At 37.5% G+C, this 19,005-nt stretch overlaps 2 protein-coding genes across 3 annotated transcripts in view; one reads left to right on the forward strand and one right to left on the reverse strand.

The window, feature by feature from the left end:
• Window positions 1–12,365, forward strand: LOC100254472 (glutathione synthetase, chloroplastic). 2 transcript variants are annotated; one of them, XM_010661784.3, is made up of 13 exons: window positions 3–430; window positions 1,083–1,252; window positions 2,551–2,626; window positions 3,046–3,176; window positions 9,586–9,708; window positions 9,802–9,882; window positions 10,131–10,211; window positions 10,319–10,388; window positions 10,592–10,713; window positions 11,136–11,275; window positions 11,369–11,561; window positions 11,731–11,889; window positions 12,062–12,365. In XM_010661784.3, exons 1-12 carry the CDS (start codon window positions 77–79, stop codon window positions 11,852–11,854), a joined length of 1,665 nt encoding a protein of 554 aa, XP_010660086.1. In that variant the 5' UTR covers window positions 3–76; the 3' UTR covers window positions 11,855–11,889; window positions 12,062–12,365. The 2 variants fall into 2 exon arrangements, with proteins under 2 accessions (XP_059598486.1, XP_010660086.1); XM_059742503.1 differs by lacking the exon at window positions 12,062–12,365 and having other exon boundaries at window positions 1–430; window positions 11,369–11,609; window positions 11,731–11,821.
• An 885-nt stretch (window positions 12,366–13,250) lies between these two features.
• LOC104881449 (uncharacterized) overlaps window positions 13,251–19,005 on the reverse strand; it is a 39,252-nt gene continuing 33,497 nt past the window's right edge. The window contains exons 9-12 of the mRNA XM_010661783.3: window positions 18,144–18,713; window positions 17,141–17,770; window positions 15,482–15,562; window positions 13,251–13,592 (exon numbers count right to left, since the gene is read on the reverse strand). Coding sequence (XP_010660085.2) covers window positions 17,201–17,770; window positions 18,144–18,713 — 1,140 coding nt within the window. The 3' untranslated portion in view covers window positions 13,251–13,592; window positions 15,482–15,562; window positions 17,141–17,200. The remainder of the gene's footprint in view (window positions 13,593–15,481; window positions 15,563–17,140; window positions 17,771–18,143; window positions 18,714–19,005) is intronic.

Consider the following 19,005-nt stretch of genomic DNA (forward strand, 5'->3'; position numbering starts at 1 on the left):
AAAGGAAAACTAGAAGAACAAATCAAACTTCTCTTCTGATATCTACAAAATTCACTTTCGAAGGGTCACAATCCAGATGGGTGTTGGCTCTTCTCAATGTTTGCCCAATAGCACTTTCCCTTCTGCTCTCGCAGCCACTTTCTTCCCTCACCGATCTCAACCCATTTTTTCTTTCAATCCAAGCACCATCATCTTTCAAAGACCCTGCAAGAGAGCCATGACAGAACGGTCACTTCTTTGGTCTTCATCTTCGTCATTTGTGCCTTTGGATTCTGGGAAAGTTGATCAGGTTGAGACCCAAGTGGGGAGTGCTGTCAGACCCCTGTATGATTTTCATGGTATTGACGAAGCATTGCTCCAGAGGATGGTGTATGACGCTCTTGTGTGGAGTTCTCTTCATGGGCTTGTTGTTGGCGATAGAACGGTTAAGGTGGGTGGGAAAGATTACGTTTTGGTGCTATTAGAAGTACTTTTGTCTTTAGGTGATTATTGTTTGGATTGGTACCCTGTTTTCTTAGAGAACTCAGGAAGAAAATTGAAAAATTGATTTTCTTTCCTCTTGTTTGTCTTCTAAGAATACCCAAAAAAAGGAACTTGACTAAGCAAATAATCGTAGGAGGGTGACTCGAGTTGATTATTCCCATAGCTGTCATATTTCAGCGCTGGCTTCTCAGCAGTCGAACAGAGCAGACATTTTTGTTTTGATAGAATAGAATGGTTGGCTGCTACACGCTTATGCTCTAATTATGTGATTCATTGACACCCTCATACTGATTTTCAAAAATTTGAGTTTCTATTTGTAATTTATTTTTTGAACTTGTCTTTGCTTCATCCTCTCCATCCTGGTATCTGTACATAATTGATGTTGCCACAATGTGAATCAGATATGGTAAAAGTGGAGGTGATATTAACCTATATATTTAGATTGGATTGCTTTCAAATTTTTGAGATTGGGTTGGCTTGGAATTGTGTTTGATATTTAGGAAAATAAGGAGGAGGTTCTACCCAATATAATAATAGTGTAAAGTTGTTGAGTAAAATTGTTGGTTATGGTGTTTGATGCTAGGGAGTTTAAATTGCAGAGAGCAGGGACAGTTCCTGGTGTGGGCATGGTTCATGCCCCATTTGCCTTATTGCCCATGTCATTTCCGGAAAGTCATTGGCAGCAAGCATGTGAACTAACCCCCATTTTCAATGAACTTGTAGATCGTGTGAGTTTGGATTGGAAATTTCTACAGGAGGCACTATCCAGGTTCTTTCTCTCTCTCTCTCTCTCTCTCTCTCTCTTTCTGTCGTGTGTGTTTGTGTATGTCCATGTGTGCTTGCACTTGCAGGTGTTGTGTGTTTAAATCTTAAATCACCTTAACAAAGCTTTATCCCAATGGTTTGTGGTAGGCATAAGAATTTTTCTGAGTATTTTGCTCTATCTGAACCTCTCAGTTTTTGTTAAATCATAAGCCGGTGTGTCTGTCCTCACTGCCTCAAAGCATATACCTTTTGTCTCCTTCATACTTAAGTAAATGGTTCTCAATAGATATGACCTTCATTATCAAAACTCTCTCTTACTGTGACCCCTGTTGGTACTAGCATTGCCTTCTCACAAATGCATTGATGTTTAACTATGTCCTTTGCTTTCATGACACCCATTTGTCTTGACATCATTAACTCAGATAGGCTCTTTTGATTCCATAAAACTTGTTGCTTCATCAACATTCAACATTTTGTACTATTTAGGCATCCACAGCACTTTAGAAGTTTGGTTCCCCTCATATTTTCCACTCTGGAGCTAGTCTTACCTGATTTATCCCTATGCTTTGGTGATTTTATTGTTAATAACCACTTGCCCAAAAGTTCAAACTGTCCCTTAAACAAAAAATAACGCAACAGATAGATAAAAAGGCTTGAACACAAGGCTTTGAGGGCAAAAGTTTTGATGACATGTTAAACAACTAGTTGCCTAAAAGGCTTAGACTGTTGGGCAGTGGGCTGATAATAGATATCAAACTATGAGTTATTCACATTATTTGCCAAGGGAACATGGAGATTCTCCCTCCACTTTTTCTGCGTCTCTCAAGGATAACTGCTTGCAAAAATCTTATTGAAAACAATTACCTTTATGACATGTGTACTTCACATATTTTCAAACTCACCAGAATTTTCAGTATAAATTGGATTTATTTTTTAAAAATTTGAAATATATTTATGTTGTATATCACACATACATGGTATGTGTTACAGTGTCTAAGATTGTACAATGCTGCAACAATAATAGCACTTTATAGCCCTAGAAACCTGCAAGCAACCTGCAAGCTCTAGGGCTTGCTTGCATTAAGTTGATGCCTTTAGGCATGTGTTTAGCATTCCATATTTGTTTTGCCTAAGATTTTCCAATACCGATTTATCGAAATTAATATTATATTTGTGATATGTGGTTGTCTATCCCCCTTCGAATTCCCCTTTTAATTCTATTTCATGTTTCTCTCTTTGCTGACTTGAGAGATTGGGAACAGTTATGACCTGAGACTCTCTTTCCTCTTTCTTTACTTGCAGAACAAAGAAAGTGGATTCTTTCACCTCTAGACTCTTAGACATTCATTCCAAGATGCAAGAAATGAATAAGAAAGAGGTAATTTGTACAGTAAAGCATTTGGAGAGCAAATTATGACAGGATTTAGATATGATCTTTTATAACATGTCAATGTGCTAATCAAGCATGTATTGGACTCATCTCCTCGAATTAAAAAAAATAAAAAATAAAACAAACATTTGGATGTACAAATGAGGTTAATAAGCCACAATATGCTTTGTATTTGCCATATTATGCACTGTTATCTAAGCTTAATGAACAAATATTAGGCTAGCTTAATGTGGAATAAAATGAACATGATGGAAAATTTTGATTGTTATCTGGTAGCTGGACCCCCTCAACCTATTTTATTTCATCAAGATAAATTTCAGTGATTATCTGTTCTAAAAATGAAAGTGGATTAAGTTAATTGTTCAACGGTTGGGAAGATGCTGATCTTGTTTCAAACTCTATGATAGGAAATACGCTTGGGTTTACATCGATCAGATTATATGCTCGATGAACAAACAAAATTACTTCTCCAAATAGAGCTGAACACAATTTCATCTTCGTTTCCTGGCCTCAGTTGTCTTGTTACCGAGCTACACAGGTTAGGTGTATCTGTATGATTTTGTAATTTATGCTTTTTTCCTAATAATAAATCATGTTTCTGGACTTTATTTTTGAAGTCTTATGCAAGAATGACAAAGCAGCTGTTTAAAACTGTTCGGGTCATATAATTTCTCTGAAATTGAACTAGTTGTTTGGTGCATCCCTCTTCTTCTCCTGTATGAGGGATATATGGATCCTAGTTTCAAAGATGCTGATGACTTCAACTAGGCTGCTGCAAACATTTGGATTTAACCTAAATGAGAATTTAGTATACTGTTTTTGACTTGTGCATTGGCAGAGTACTCTTTCATGCCCCATGATATCGTGCCATCCATAAAATGCTCTCAAAATAGGGGTGGAACTGCTTTGTTTCCTCCCCGCTCAGCATACAAATATACTCTGTTGCATGAAGTTCTAGAAATGTCATATGTAGGTATATCATTTTGTTTCTAACCATATTCTACATATTCTTATGTGTTGTCCACAAAATTAATAAAGTACTGTCAACTCTGCTTAACAAAGTCTTTATCTCTGTGAAAAGAGAGAAAAGGGAGAATCCCTAATTTTTGTTATTAAAAAACTATTAATAATACACATTGGACTTGGGTATATATATACATGTTAGTGGGACCCACAATACAATAAGGAAACAAAAGGAAAAATAAATAACTAAAATAACTGTACACTATCTAACACTCCCCCTCAAGTTAGAGCATATATGTTATATGCACCAAGCTTGTTACAAATGTATTTAATTCTAGGACCTCTGAGAGATTTAGTAAAAATATTTGTTAGTTGATCATTTGAATTGACAAAACTAGTCGCCATACATCCTGATGCGATCTTCTCTCTAATGAAGTGATAGTCAACTTCAATGTGTTTGGTCCTTTTATGGAAGACTAGATTGAATGCAATATGCAAAGCGGCTTGGTTCTCACAGATGAGCTTCATCTATTCATCATTTCCAAATCTCAACTCCCGAAGAAGATGTTTTAGCCATATGAGTTCACATGTTGCCAGAGCCATAGTTCGATACTCGGCTTCAATACTAGATCTGACCACTATATTTTGTTTCTTACTCTTCCAGGATATTAGGTTACCTCCAATAAAAACACAATACCCGGAAGTGGAACGTCTATCTGTGGGTGAGCCAACCCAATTTGCATCTGTGTAACCAACAACCTGGGTATGATCTCTGTTATCGTACAACACACCTTGGCCTAGTGTGCTTTTGATATATCGAAGAATGCGGATTACAGCATCCCAATGGCTATCACATGGTGACTGTAGGAATTGATTAACAACACTTACAGGAAAAGAAATGTCTGGACGAGTAATAGTGAGGTAGTTCAGTTTACCTACAAGTCGCTGATATCTCCCAAGATCTCCTAAAGGCTCCCCCTGTTCTGGTATAAGTTTGACATTTGGATCCATAGGAGTGTCTACCGGTTTACAGTCTAACATACCAGTTTCTTCCAAGATGTCTAAAGCATACTTCCTTTGGGAAAGAACCACACCGGAACTGGATTGAGCTATCTCAATCCCTAAGAAATACTTGAGTTTCCCCAAGTCTTTAGTCTGAAAGTGGGTGAAAATGTGTTGATTTAGTTTCTGAATACCATTCTGATCACTGCCTGTAATGACGATGTCGTCCACATAAACTACCAGATAAATACACTGCACCGAAGATATGATGATAGAAAACGGAATCTGCTGTACTGCGAAACATGCCAAACTCCTGAACAACAGAACTAAAACGACTAAACCATGCTCGAGGAGATTGTTTCAAGCCATATAGAGAACGACGTAACCTGCACACTAAACCAGACTCCTCCTGAGCAACAAAACCAGGTGGTTGCTCCATATAAACTTCCTCAGCAAGATTCTCATGAAGGAAAACATTTTTAATATCTAACTGATAAAGAGGTCAATAATGCATAGCAGCTATGGAGAGCAATAGACGAATAAAAGCTATCTTGGCAACAGGAGAGAAAGTGTCACCATAATTAAAACCATAAACTTGAGTATAGCATTTAGCAACTAAGCGGGCCTTAAGGTGATCAACTTGACCATCAGGGCCAACCTTAACTGTGTAGACCCAAGGACAACCAACTGTATATTTACCAGAGGGTAAAACAACAAGATCCCAAGTGTCATTGGAGTGTAAAGCAGCCATTTCATCTACCATTGCCTGTCGCCAGCCTGGATGGGAAAAAGCCTCAGGGGTGCTCTTAGGAAGAGAAACAGAAGATATAGTAGAAACAAATGCAGAATAGGGTGAAGATAATCGATGGTAACTCAAAAAATTGTAAATGGGATGAGGATTACGAGTAGATCGATTACCTTTTCGAATAGCAATGGGTAAGTTAGTAAAAGGAGACAGAGCCGGGGCAGGAGAAGCCGAAGGGATAGGAAGTGAGTCAACAAGTACCTTGGTTAAAGAAGGAGGAATAGCGACACGATGACGGCGATGATAAACCTGAAGTGGGCGAGAAGGCACTGCATTAGGTGGGGAGATAATGGGAAGGGGTAAGACTTCAGAAACAGGAAGAGACTTAGAGGTGGAGAAAAATGGTGAGTCCTCAAAGAAGGTGACATCAGCGGAGAGAAAATAGCGATGAGTCTCAGAGGAATAACAACAATAACCCCTTTGAAGTCTAGAGTGTTCCAAGAAGATGCATTTTATGGCTTTGGCAAAAAGTTTGTCCTGTCCAGGAGTGAGAATATGAACAAAGCAAGTACAACCAAAAACATGAGGAGGAAAGAAATAAAATGGTTGGTCAGGGAAAAGAAGGGAATGAGGAATTTGATCGTGTAATACAGATGAGGGTATACGATTAATCAAATGACATGCTGTAAGAACAGGGTCCCCCCAAAAACGAAAAGAAACATTACTATGGAGAAGGAGAGTACGAGCTGTCTCAACAAGATGTCGATTCTTACGTTCAACTACCCCATTTTGTTAAGGAGTATGAGTACAAGAAGACTGATGAAGGATCCCATGTTGGGATATAAATGAAGTAAATGGTGCAGAAAAATATTCCCTGGCATTGTCACTGCGTAGCACACGAATAGAAATATTGAACTAGGTTTGGATTTCAGCATAAAATTTTTGGAAAATAGAGAATAACTTAGCTCGATTTTTCATTAAAAATAATCAAGTATATCGAGAATAGTCATCAATGAAAGTGACAAAATATTGAAATCCTAAAGTAGACGCGGTTCGACAAGGACCCCAAACATCAGTGTGGAAAAGTTCAAAAGGAGACTTTGCCCGATTATTCAAACGCTTTGGGAACGAGACATGAGTATATTTCCCAAGTTGACAGGACTCACACGCAAGCGACGACAAAGATGAAAAACGAGGGACCATTTTCTGGAACTTGGATAGATTAGGGTGGCCCAAGCGACTGTGGATGAGGAGGGGAACATCAGTGGAAATGCAAACTGCAGGAGTTGAAAGCGAGGTGGGTGATAGAGGCCTTGAGACTCACGTCCTATGCCAATTGTCTTCCCCGTACTCCGGTCTTTCAAGGTCACAAATTTATCAGAAAAAATAATAGAGCAATTAAGAGTGATTTTGCTGATGGAGATAGGATTAAAGGAACACTCAGGAGTATAAAGGACAGAAGTGAGAGGTAGATAAGGGAGAGGATGTGCCAAACCAATGCCTTTAGCCACAGTTTGAGAACCATTAGCTAAGGTAGCAGTAGGTAAGGCAGAGATAGTAGTAATAGAAGAGAAAAGATCTTTATTACCAGATATGTGATCAGAAGCGCCAGAATCTAGAATCCAAGGTCCAAGAGAAGATGTGTGGGTAAGACAAGCAGAAACATTACCAGTCTGGGCAACAGAAGTAACAGAAGCTGACTTGGTGGCCTGATAGTGGAGATAGTCATCATACTCACTATCAGTGAGGGAAATACCCTGAGATGTGGAGGAGCTCGGAGGTTGAGGTGACTGAGGATCAGATGACTGGACCACGTGGGTAGTGCGGGGAGGCGCCCATGTAACTGATAACACCGATCACGAGTGTGGCCAAGCTTATTGCAATAGGTGCAATGAGGACGTTGGCCTCTACCTCGGTTACCACTGCATCCTCCTCGAGAGTTAGTTTGAGAAACTAACATAGAAGAATCTGAAGTGTTATCAGATGGCAAAGTCTGAGTGGAGGAGATACGGAGGAGGCGAGCAAACACATCATCCAAGGATGGAACGGAGGAACTGCTAAGAATCTGATCGCGGACGGTCTCAAGATCTGGACGGAGGCCAATAAGCGTAAGAACCATGAAGAACTTGTCAATCTGTATTCGTTGATCCCCAACATCAGTAGTAAGAGACATCACGGTCAATAATTCCTCCTTAAGAGAGGCAATCTGGTCAATATAAGTAGATAAATCCATGTCTTGTTGTCTGACATTGACAATAGAAGAAGCCACCTTATAAAGACGTTGGATATCATCCGTGTATAGCCCTTTCGCCTGATTTCAAAATTTAAGGCATGTTTTGTAGGCCCGAAGATGAAGCAGAATCTTAGGATCAATTGATTGCCATAACACACTACATAACTGTGCATCTATCTTCCTCCATTGTACTCTGTCAACCTTAGGGATATTCGCCTCCTGCGTAACAAGGTGATCCTCATAACCTTGACCCATAAACCAAAACTCCACAGAGGTAGACCAGGACAAATAATTTTCACTGCCAACTAATTTCTTTGAAGTAATCATAGGAGATCCAGATATAATAGAGGAAAAAATGAAACTTTTAGTAGCCATATCTACTTATCTGGAGAACGAAATATGTTTGGATCAAAGAGAGCCCTAATACGGCTTCAGATTGCGGCTGAAAGAAGAAAAACCGAGGATCCGCGGCTGTGAGAGACCAAATAGTAAAGAAAAACAAATGTGGCACTACTGGAAGGGTAGAAGAACACTTCCTAAGACACGTGCAGGGCTCGGGGTGGAGAGGAAGTCACTGAAGGTCGCCGGAAAGGCTGTTTAGAGGGCCGGCGGAGACCAAAAACCCAAAAAAATGCACTTGCAAGGCTCGGATGGCACAAACACAGATGGAGAGTGGCTAGATGGCTTCAGGCGAGGCTAGAGGTGGAAGCGTGTTGCCGGAAAGTGCTCCATGCGCCCTCACGCACCGGCGCGTGAGGTTCAGGCCGTCGGAGAAGAAACGCGCGTGGCTGGCGCGTGATTGAGATTCTCTCTCCGGTGCTTTGACAAAACTTGAAGATCTCCTCCTTGCGCACCTGATGGTATGGTCGGTGTCGGAAAAAGACTTCGCCGGGAAAAGTCACCGGCGGTGAGGGTTTTTTGACGGCAATACGGTTGACCGGAAAGCTTTAGGAGATGGGGAAGTTGACCGGAATGAAACACGGTCACTGAAAGGTTTCCCAGAATTGATTCACAGATAAACCAGAAATAATTAGTTTTTTTTTTCTCCCTAGGCTCTGATACCATGTGAAAAGAGAGAAAATGGAGAATCCCTAAAATTTGTTATTAAAAAACTATTAATAATACACATTGGACTTGGGTATATATATACATGCTAGTGGGACCCACAATACAATAAGGAAAAAAAAGGAAAAATAAATAACTGAAATAACTGTACACTATCTAACAATCTCAACTACTGTTAAGTTATCAGCAATCATACCATTTCCTACTCCCATCCATTTCTTGTTTGCCTATCTCTTATCCTTTTGTCACATTCATTTTGAGATTATTCCTTTGTTGGTGCATTGATATGTTTTTGTTCCGCATGGCCGAACCATCTTAAACAGCTCTCCTGTTCTCAATTAGTGCCACCTTACCTTCTTTTACAAGTGCAGTTATGCCTTATTTTATCCTTTTGATAACATCACTCATCCATCTTAAGATCCTCGATGCAGCTGCACTCATTTTTTGAAGATGTTGTTTTATAGCACAACTTCCTGTACTAACGAACATAGCTGCTCCTATAAGTGTCTTCTAAAAACTTCCCTTCAATTTGATTGGTAGCCTACAATCACATAATACCCCAGATGCACCTTTCCACTGTTTCCATCCTGTGCTATTTGTATGGTCAACATTCCCCTCAGTCTTTCTTCCATCCTATATAAAGGAAATGGTCATTTTTTGGTTCCTTTTGGACTTCAAGTTTTTGCCTTAAATGAAAAGAAACAAATTTCACCATACTTTTATTTCTACTTCTAGTTTTGCTGAGACTACATTCCATATATTTTGTCTTAGTACTGGACTCCTATTTAAAAACTTTTAGATTCTAGAGTATCTCTCCATGATTTTAACTTGCAATTAAACCCCATTCCAGTTGAATAAGTTAAAAATACATACCATTACAAAACAACATACATAAAGAACCTTCAAAAAGTATCTAAACTGTAGTTAATCATTTTGCAGGAGCTTACTTAATCATTATGGGAAACACCTTGGATTAGATTCCAAAAGGATCCCTGGAAACAGTGCTGTGACTCAGTTTGCAGAAGCATTGGCTCAAGCTTGGAAAGAGTATAATAACCCCAGGTAAGATCTTGCTAATTGGATCATGTCTTTCTTATATTGCTGCATTTACTGGGATCATTTGGGCTGTTTCTTACTTAAGTGACTTTTTTGCAGGGCTTTAGTTATGTTTGTGGTTCAAACTGAAGAACGAAACATGTATGACCAACATTGGCTCAGCACAGCAATGAAAGAAAGATATCCTTTTGAATCTTTCCAAAGGGCTCCTATGTATGAAGCATTATTAGAACCACAAAACAAATACATATGTGGGAAGTGGAGATAACAATTCTTTTAGAACATTCAAACTGAAAGAGTTTAGGCAATTATTCAATATTCAATTGCTGCAGCTTTTATTAGTAAATTTTTCGAAGTATTTCCCTCCCTCTTTATGAAAGTTCTTACTTAGAGTTCCTTGAAAGGTTTTTTCCTCAGCTTTATAACACACATGATGTTACAACTATTCGAAAAACATTGGCAGAAATTGATGCAGAAGGCAAGCTTCTACCAGATGGAACACTGACAGTGTATGTAGTAGCTTTATGGCATGGAGATTTCATTTTTCTGCTCTATATTTTTGGAATTACCATGTGATAATTATAACTTCATTAATCTAAAAGCATTGCACTTGCAGAGGTGGCCAACCAGTTGCAGTCATTTATTTCCGAGCTGGGTATGCACCAACTGATTATCCTTCAGAATCAGTAAGTAATACTGCTTCATTTTTCTGCTACTCATGTGGTTTTCTGTTCTTTTCTCCTTGCTGAGGTCAACATTGGTTTTGTTTTAGTTGCAAATATGAGGTGCCAATAAGCAGGACTTTAATACTAAACAATCATATCTGAATAGCCAAAAAGATCATGATGCCAAATTTGTTGTTTTGGTGATAAATTCTTATTCATCATAGGAATGGAGAGCAAGGCTAATAATGGAGCAGTCATCTGCTGTCAAGTGTCCTTCAATTTCTTATCATTTGGCAGGTACCAAGAAAATTCAGCAAGAGCTTGCAAAACCCAATGTACTTGAGAGGTAATATTCAAAGAATTCACATGATATGTACAATTCTTGTTCAAGGCATTTGTGAATTACTTGCTCGTTTGGAAGTAGTTTTTAGATAGGATGTCTGATTCCTGCAAGAAGGATTTGTAATAATCATTTTTTTCTAGTGAAGGAGAAAATACTAGTTCTTTAGTACTTAATATCCATAAAATGGTTCTTGTTCAGGTCCACACATTTCTCACTTTGATTTCCAATGAGTAGATGGTATCTGCTTCTTCTAGGGAAATTTTCCATGAAAAAAAATTGAAGTACCAGTGCCATGAAAGAAACTTGGCTACAAATCGATGACCAATTAAAAGTTGTTCTTCCTTCCATATGTTTCTGATTTAATTCTTGATGTTGTAAAGATTACGTATACTGCATTAAGTGTTTTTGAACTCAATTGGATGCAGGTTTCTTGAGAACAAAGATGACATTGCCAAACTGCGGAAATGCTTTGCTGGGTTGTGGAGTTTAGATGACTCAAACATCATCAAGGAGGCGATTGAAAGACCTGAGGTCTTTGTTATGAAACCACAGAGAGAAGGCGGAGGTCTCATTATTGATAAATTGATTGTTGTTGTTGTTGTTGTTGTTTCCATTACTATTGTTGTGTCGCTAACAATGAGCGATTGTCCCTCTCCAGGGAACAATATCTATGGTGATGATGTGAGGGAGACCCTACTAAGATTGCAGAAGGAAGGAACTGAAGAAGATGCTGCTTACATCCTTATGCAAAGGATTTTCCCGAATGTATCTCCCACATTTCTGATGCGAGAAGGCATTTGTTACAAAGACCATGCCATATCAGAACTTGGGATATATGGGGCTTACTTAAGGTACCTGCACAGCTACAATAAAATTAATGAGGCATAATTTGCTTGTTTGTCAATCACTCATTCTTGGAATTTACACCATGCTAAATGGCATTCATCAAACCACAAGTCTCATTCCACATGTAGAATACACTTGACCATTTCATTTAGTATTAAGAATTGGAATGTGCAGGAACAAGGAGAAGGTGATCATAAATGACCAATGCGGTCACTTGATGAGGACCAAAGTGTCTTCCTCAAATGAAGGTGGTGTTGCAGCTGGATTTGCAGTCTTGGATAGCATATATCTGACTTGATTGAAGCACCTAACCAAGTGACACCAATTGTTTAGGTATTAGACTTGAAAGCAGTTGATGATTGAATCATAGTTGGTTTATGTTTGTTTCATACTAAGATTCGACAGTTACTGAAAACTTAGCTGCTGGTCTATATTTATTTCTTCAGCATTTTTTTCCCTTTCTTCATATTGACATTGACTAGTTTTTGCTAAATTGGCAATACAGTTGAAATAAATCGGCAGAGTTCCATTGATCCCTCAGGAGTTTATGAAGTGGGTGGAGGTGAAAAAGAGATTAAAAGGAGTGGAATCAGTTTGAAGAAATTACTTGTGTGGTTAGATTCTTTATATTTTGATTGAGTAATAATTGAAATACTGTTGAACATGGATAACAAGCCCCTCAAAACATATAGAAACCCACATATTTGACACATATAAGATGATACTTATGATAAACAAATTTCCTCTTTCCCTTCACTTCTGCTGTATGAGAAAGGTGTTTATAATTTAGAAAAACCCAATTGAGCTTAGTTTTCCTGTTCTAACACTAAATCAAAAATATTGTAGACGGCTCCAAAAATATCATTTGGACCCATTTATCCAGGCTCATTCTGAAGCAGGAAAATCTTACCTAGTTGAATTATTTTTACAAACAAGGGCCTCTTAAGTGGAAACCTAGTACACAACTGAAGAAATGATGACAATTAGTAGGGGGAGAAATCTCATTCAATTTCAGGTAAAGGAAGCATCATTGTGGTGTCTTCCACACGAAATGAAGCGTGAAGCAAATCCTGCGTACATAAAAAAGAAAGACAAGGAGAACACCAAGCATCATTGCCAGATATGGCCAAGACCTGGCGCCACCTAGAAATTCCATGCCAAAGCCTAACCCGACCTCTCTAAGGTTGGACTTGAGATGATTTTTCTGAGCTCTGTCTGGAGCATTGTAGCCTAAGCCTAGAAGGCAAGATTCCCACCTAAAATGCCGTTAAAATTCCAACTTGGCAGATAAGCAAGCTATTTTTCATGCACAACAAAGAATTTTCATATGCTGCTTTAACAGGTTCCACTTTACCCTCACCTATATGTACTATTCTGCTGATGGACTAAAGGAACCTGTATTAGAAAACCTGATTGAGCTCGGCCCACCCATTTAGGTTCGTCAACAAACCAAAAACTCTCCACTCATGCTTGGACAAGAGATGACTTCCTCTGCTGGAAATTTTTCTACCAACAAGATGACAGCAAGACCATCTTTGGTCCACATTGACTAAACTCATCCAAAAATCAGCTGCCCATGCAGTAAAGGCTGGTGAAATCCATGATGATCATGTTCTGGAATCCCATATGCACATTATTCATCAAATAATGTTTGCCTTTGATAATTCAGAAGGAATAAAGTTACAGGCACAACATTCAACAATCTGGATGGATATTAGGAAAGATTCTCAACAAGAACAGATTCATTATATAAAGAGTACATTAAAAAAATAAAATTCAAAGGTCACACCTGCATGCAAATGTATAAGTTCATACAACCACATATTTCAAGCGGGAAGTAGTTTAACTGTTTTGGGACAAAGTAGCATAGTAGCTTAGGAGTATATTGCCCAAGTCTAGGCAATCATATGAAATTTTACTGAAAGAAAAACCCAATCGAATTCAATTGAAACAGAGGAAAAAATCGTTGCAGAGCCTCTCATAGTAGCATGTCTTTCTCCTGAAATGAAGGAAAGCATGGAGCAAATCCAGCGTACCTAAAGAAGTGAGAACAATAAGAATTAAAGGAGGCTCTTGTATTATTTAAATAAAATTGAAGGAAAAACAAGTGGTAGTGACTCTTAGGTATACCGTATAGGTACAGAAAAAGACATACCAGGTTCTGTATGTAAAGGATGATTATTCATTCCTTAGAATCCATTAGGATACCATCAATATTCATTTTACTAGCTAGACAAAATGGATAAAATAAATGAAATTAAAAATCATCTTGGTCAGATGAACACTTAACAATGTCTCAAAGAGAAGGATGAGTAGTTCTTCAAGGCAACTGACACAGCTAAGTAGGCATGAAAACGCAGAGGAACAACTTGGCAGAGTAGAAATGATCTTGAAACTCCACCAAGTTATTGCAAACTTCTCGTCTTGAAAGTTCAATTTGTTTTGTTGGTTTCTAATTTTTCTAAAGTGCTTGAACGAATCTTGTGTGCTCATTATTTTTACTCGTTGGATTTCACCATCATTTGGATTAATGCAGTCATAGTTTATTTGATGTTGGCAAAGAGAAAGGTTAGAGCCATTGTTTTGGTGATCTACTACTCAAGAGCTATGGTCCTTACACTTGATAAGCAAATTTGTGTTTATATTTGATTCCAGGTGGTTCTTATAAGCTTTCAATTCTTTCAGTGAATTGAGAACTAGGCATGTCAAAAGGGGACCTTTGCAACAGTGGGTACAACAGCCTTCTCTTTGCATGACTGAGTATGAATCACCTTAAAGTGTGGACCAAAAGAAGGGAAAACTAAAATCCACATTGAAAATACTGGATAATTCTTGCATAGGAGTGTTTTTGGTGATTCAAAAGAATCATAACAAGGATTGTTCAGTTAATTAAGATGGCAATTATTTTAAGTTATTAAAAACATATCAACCAGGAAAAACGAACAAAGATTATTCTGGTTGATGGTGTCCACCAAATCCATTAAAAATTTAAAAGAATGTCCTCCTAAAAGTTCAGGGAAAGAGGAAAAAATTGGTAAAGGAATAGGATCCATACGTTATAATTTGTTGAAAGCAACCTTGTTTGTTGCTTCACCTCCTTATTTGCAAGGATTCATTTAATCACAATGTATGCACACAAGTATTAAGCATTACTAAGATTCATACATTATAATTTTGGGAGTGTTACTAAATTTATGAAACTACAAACCCACATTCTAGAGTTGGATAATTTTGAAGATCAGGGCTTGTTATGAGTTATCCTACTAAAGATGTGATACAGTGCAGAAAGTGTAAACTGGTTACATTCAACTAAGAATACTGAAACCTAATCACATTCCATCCAACATGAAGATCGAGTCTTAGGAGGCCCCATAAGTGGAGGATCTCTCTTTCCTTCCATTGATAGACATCTTCTCTAAGAAGATTTTGGCATTGTTTCCTAAACACCACTCTCATAACAATCATAAACCATGAGATCAAGATATACACCTTGATATATATCAAGACAGAGGGTAGAGACACTGTCCTAAAAATCATGCACAATGAGATCCAGACATTGGTAGAGACAATGGCCTACATTTGCTTTGTGGAGTTCTGTAAGACTTTCAAAGAGGACCTGAGACTATCAGAATTTTTGTTCTGGTATACATTGAGCAAATGTTTGTGATGCTTCCTGTCAATTTGAGCTGGGTGTGGTGAGTTCCAACCCCAGAAAGATTGGTCCAACTCTAGGGAAACTTCACAATATAATGAAAAATTCTAGCTTGCATGTTAGTTCACTGCTTCAAAACATGGATTGAAACTTCTAATACTTGGTTTATTTAGAGTTTGTAATCTTTAGAACATTATATTTGTTAAGATTTTACAATCTTCTAAAGCATAATATATAGAATGACTACCATAATATCTAAAGATGACAGAGTACCTCCAGAACTTGTAGTTTGAAGGATTTTGCTGGGAATTAGCTGTCACACTAAGTTCCTCCAAGTCAGGGAAAGCAACCAACCTGGAAAATCAATCAAACACAACAAAATAGAATTTATATTCCATCAACAAGATCATAGGTAAATAGCTCAGTACTCAAAAGGAAGTGTTCTTTTACTTTCTTTTTGAAGCAAAGAGAACAGATAATGAAAGTTAGGAACTTAGGACTACTGGTTTTTCCTAGAAGTTATAAAAAGAAATCATATATTACAGATCAAAGAGCGCCACTGGGATCCTTAACATTTAGCATTTGGCAAGGTTTGGTGTGATATATATTTTTTTTTAAATTACAAACAACAACTTTATTGAAATGAAGTACAAGAAGGATGAGAAACCTATGACAACCAATGGAAAAAAAAGAAGAGTATAAGATGGTTTTCCAGAAATAAAACAAATTAACAACTTAACCATGTAATAAAAATGTACAAGGACGCTCCTCAACCCAAGGAGGTGAGAAATCTCTCACAAAAGACACCAAGTCACTAGCCTCTCACTTGGCTAGTTAATCTGCCACATGATTTTCCAAGCAGGGAGTCCAGGAGAAAGAAACACCCAAGTCACTAGTGATATCTACGATTTGGTGGAGCCACCCATAATACTTCAAGGCCTTAGTTGCTGTTAGTCATGAAAGGCCTCTGCTCTTGGAGGAGCCCTAGAGTTTCAAATGAAACTAGATGAATAAAAAGGGAGTTTGGTGCACGCACTAACAAAAAAATAGAGTTTGACTAGGGAAAAGAAAAATTCTACTGCCAGAAATTAGTTTGAACAATTTGACAAACATTTTGGACTCTAGAGCAACCTGCTAATTGGCTCTAGTTATTAGTCCAGTTGTTCTATGAGTTGAATCAGATTGTTCCAACTATATTTGATCAAGCTCTTTGAACCAATCCTTAAAATGGCTAGAGAAATTATGCGTCCAAAACTCTCTAGTTGGCCAACATTACCACAAAGGCCGCTGATTAAACCAAAAATGCTAAAAGCATTAGTGTTCATTAAACTTGTCTTTGCATTTGGCCATATTTTACTTTCCTTATTCACATAAACTTACCAATTTTGTAATAAAAGATGAGTTTACTCATAATGAAGGTGTAGTGGCATTCATCTGCATGTGGGGTAACGGCTAGGCACAACTCTTAATTTATATAAAAAATCATACCATATCAACCTAAGAATGATAAATAATGCTAATAAATGGATTTCAAAAGAGAGAGAAAGAAATAAACAAAACATGTATGTAAAACTATGATCATATAATCTAACATACCATCATTTCTTCTCCCCGAAAAACTCTTATTAGTTTCTCAATTTTTTTTTTTTTAAATTGATATAAAAAATAATACTATACTTTCTCTTGTCAAATATCTTCCTACTTCGTATTGCAATTGCATACGTCTATCTTTTAATATTTTGCATGATATTTTTTCTTTATCAAAAGAATATATATGAATTAGGAATTTGTCACACTTTTGAACAATATTATAAAGATGAAATGACAAAAATTGATATATATATATATATATATGAGAAAGTAAGCTTGACAGGACAAGAAGACAATTAAGAAACCTGAAGTGATAAAAATCCAAGGAATTTAGGCTCATACCTTGAACTGGGATGCTATCCTGAACTTCCAGGCATGTCTTCTGAAATCTTGCTCACATAATCATGCACTTTCCAAGACATCTTTACCCTTGATTTTTCGAGGATCGTCGTAGGTTACTTCAGGGAATACAAAATCTTCTCCTTTATCTTTCTCTCTCAAGTCTTTTGTCCAGCGAGATCTTATCAATTGCTTTTCAAGTTGTGAAAGATCTCGGACTAAGTTATCGGCAGGAAAATGACTTTCCAGACCATGACAACCGAAAACTTCCACAAAAGCTAAGTTTTGAAAGGTGAGAATTCCATAGGGATCCTTATTCCATATATACTGCAGAAGTGGGAGATTATGTAGTTCCAACTTATTCAATTGAGTTGCTGTTTCATTGTCCAGAATACCTGCCCTTCCCAGATCAAACACCTTTTTTAATTGACCACAATTGGCTATTCTAAGAAACTGTAGGCTCGATAACCACTTCAGCACAAACAATGGCAAACCATTCTGCAGTTTATTACAATATTCTACCTTCACTTCTTCTAGTCTGCTGAAGGAATTTGCAGTCGGATTGTTGTTCCATATCTCTTTTATATTATCCAGGCCAGATATGTGCAAGGACACTAAGTTAGGGAAAGCAACCTGCAGAATTCATCTCATTCTGTTAATAAAATACCTATATATTTTGAAATAGCTGAATATGATAGGTATTAGACACATAAGTTAAATAGCAGAAAAAAAGAAAAAAGAAAAAAAAAGATTGTACTCATAGAGCTTAAGAAACGGCTTGAGGAAGGGAAACCAAGTTAGATGATGCTAAATTGTGCTTTTTTCCTTCAAATAATGAAATAAGAGGATCAAATTTTTTGAACCATTTCTTAAACTCTTTCACATTTAATGTTATGGTTTATTTTATCCCAAAGGAAATGAAATAGTGAAATGTTCTAAATCAAGTGGCAAAAGGAAAATTGTTATAAGATGAGAAGAAAAGGAAATCTAAGAGACAACCAATCACCTTTTCATTGAAGAGCACTGTATGGCTTCCTGGATAGAAACTTGCCAGGCTGGGCAAGGATTTGAGTGAAAGAGAGGTTAGTTCAGGAAAATCAATCTTATCAATAACCTCTTCAGCTCCTTCTTCCTGCCTGATGATTTCTCCCACTACTTCAAGTTCTGTGTAAGGCGAGAAAAGCTTTTTCATGCTGGCACACTTACTCACCTCGAGAGATTTCAGGTTCTGTAAGCACAATTTTTTTCCAAGAACCTTGTCACATATATGCTCCAGGTTCTGTAAATCATCTAAAACCAATCGACTCAACCGATTGTCTGTTACATCTTCCTGAACATTTGTCACATCCAGATCAAAAACCTCTCGTAATTTGCCACAGCTGGCTATTCTAAGAAACTTTAGACTTGGTAACCAATTCAACACATTGGATGTTGAAATATTCTGCAGTTCATTACAATTTTCTACCTTCATTTCCTTCAGTTTGCTAAAGGAATTTGCAAGCAGTTGGTTGTGCCATATTTTTTCCACATTATCCAGCCCAGAGACATACAAAAACACCAAGCTAGGGAATGAAACCTGCAGAGCCCATCCCATCATGTTAATAAAATACCTACAAATTTATTAATATCACGACATGATAGGAAATGAGACATAAAAGGTAAATAGGAAAAGAACACAAAACTCGAAGAAAGAAAGAAATCATTTGCATTCATTAATTCTTCATCTTCTTAGCAATTAATCAATAGACCATAAGGAAAACAATCGAGAATAAGTTAGGAAGAAGGGAAAAGCAAGACTGGTGTGACTAATTTTGTGCTTTTTCATTCAAATGGTGCAACAAGAGGATGAAGATAGGAACATTTGACAA

The sequence above is a fragment of the Vitis vinifera genome, chromosome 14, assembly GCF_030704535.1.
Source record: "Vitis vinifera cultivar Pinot Noir 40024 chromosome 14, ASM3070453v1".
In the NCBI taxonomy this organism is placed as follows: Eukaryota; Viridiplantae; Streptophyta; class Magnoliopsida; order Vitales; family Vitaceae; genus Vitis; species Vitis vinifera.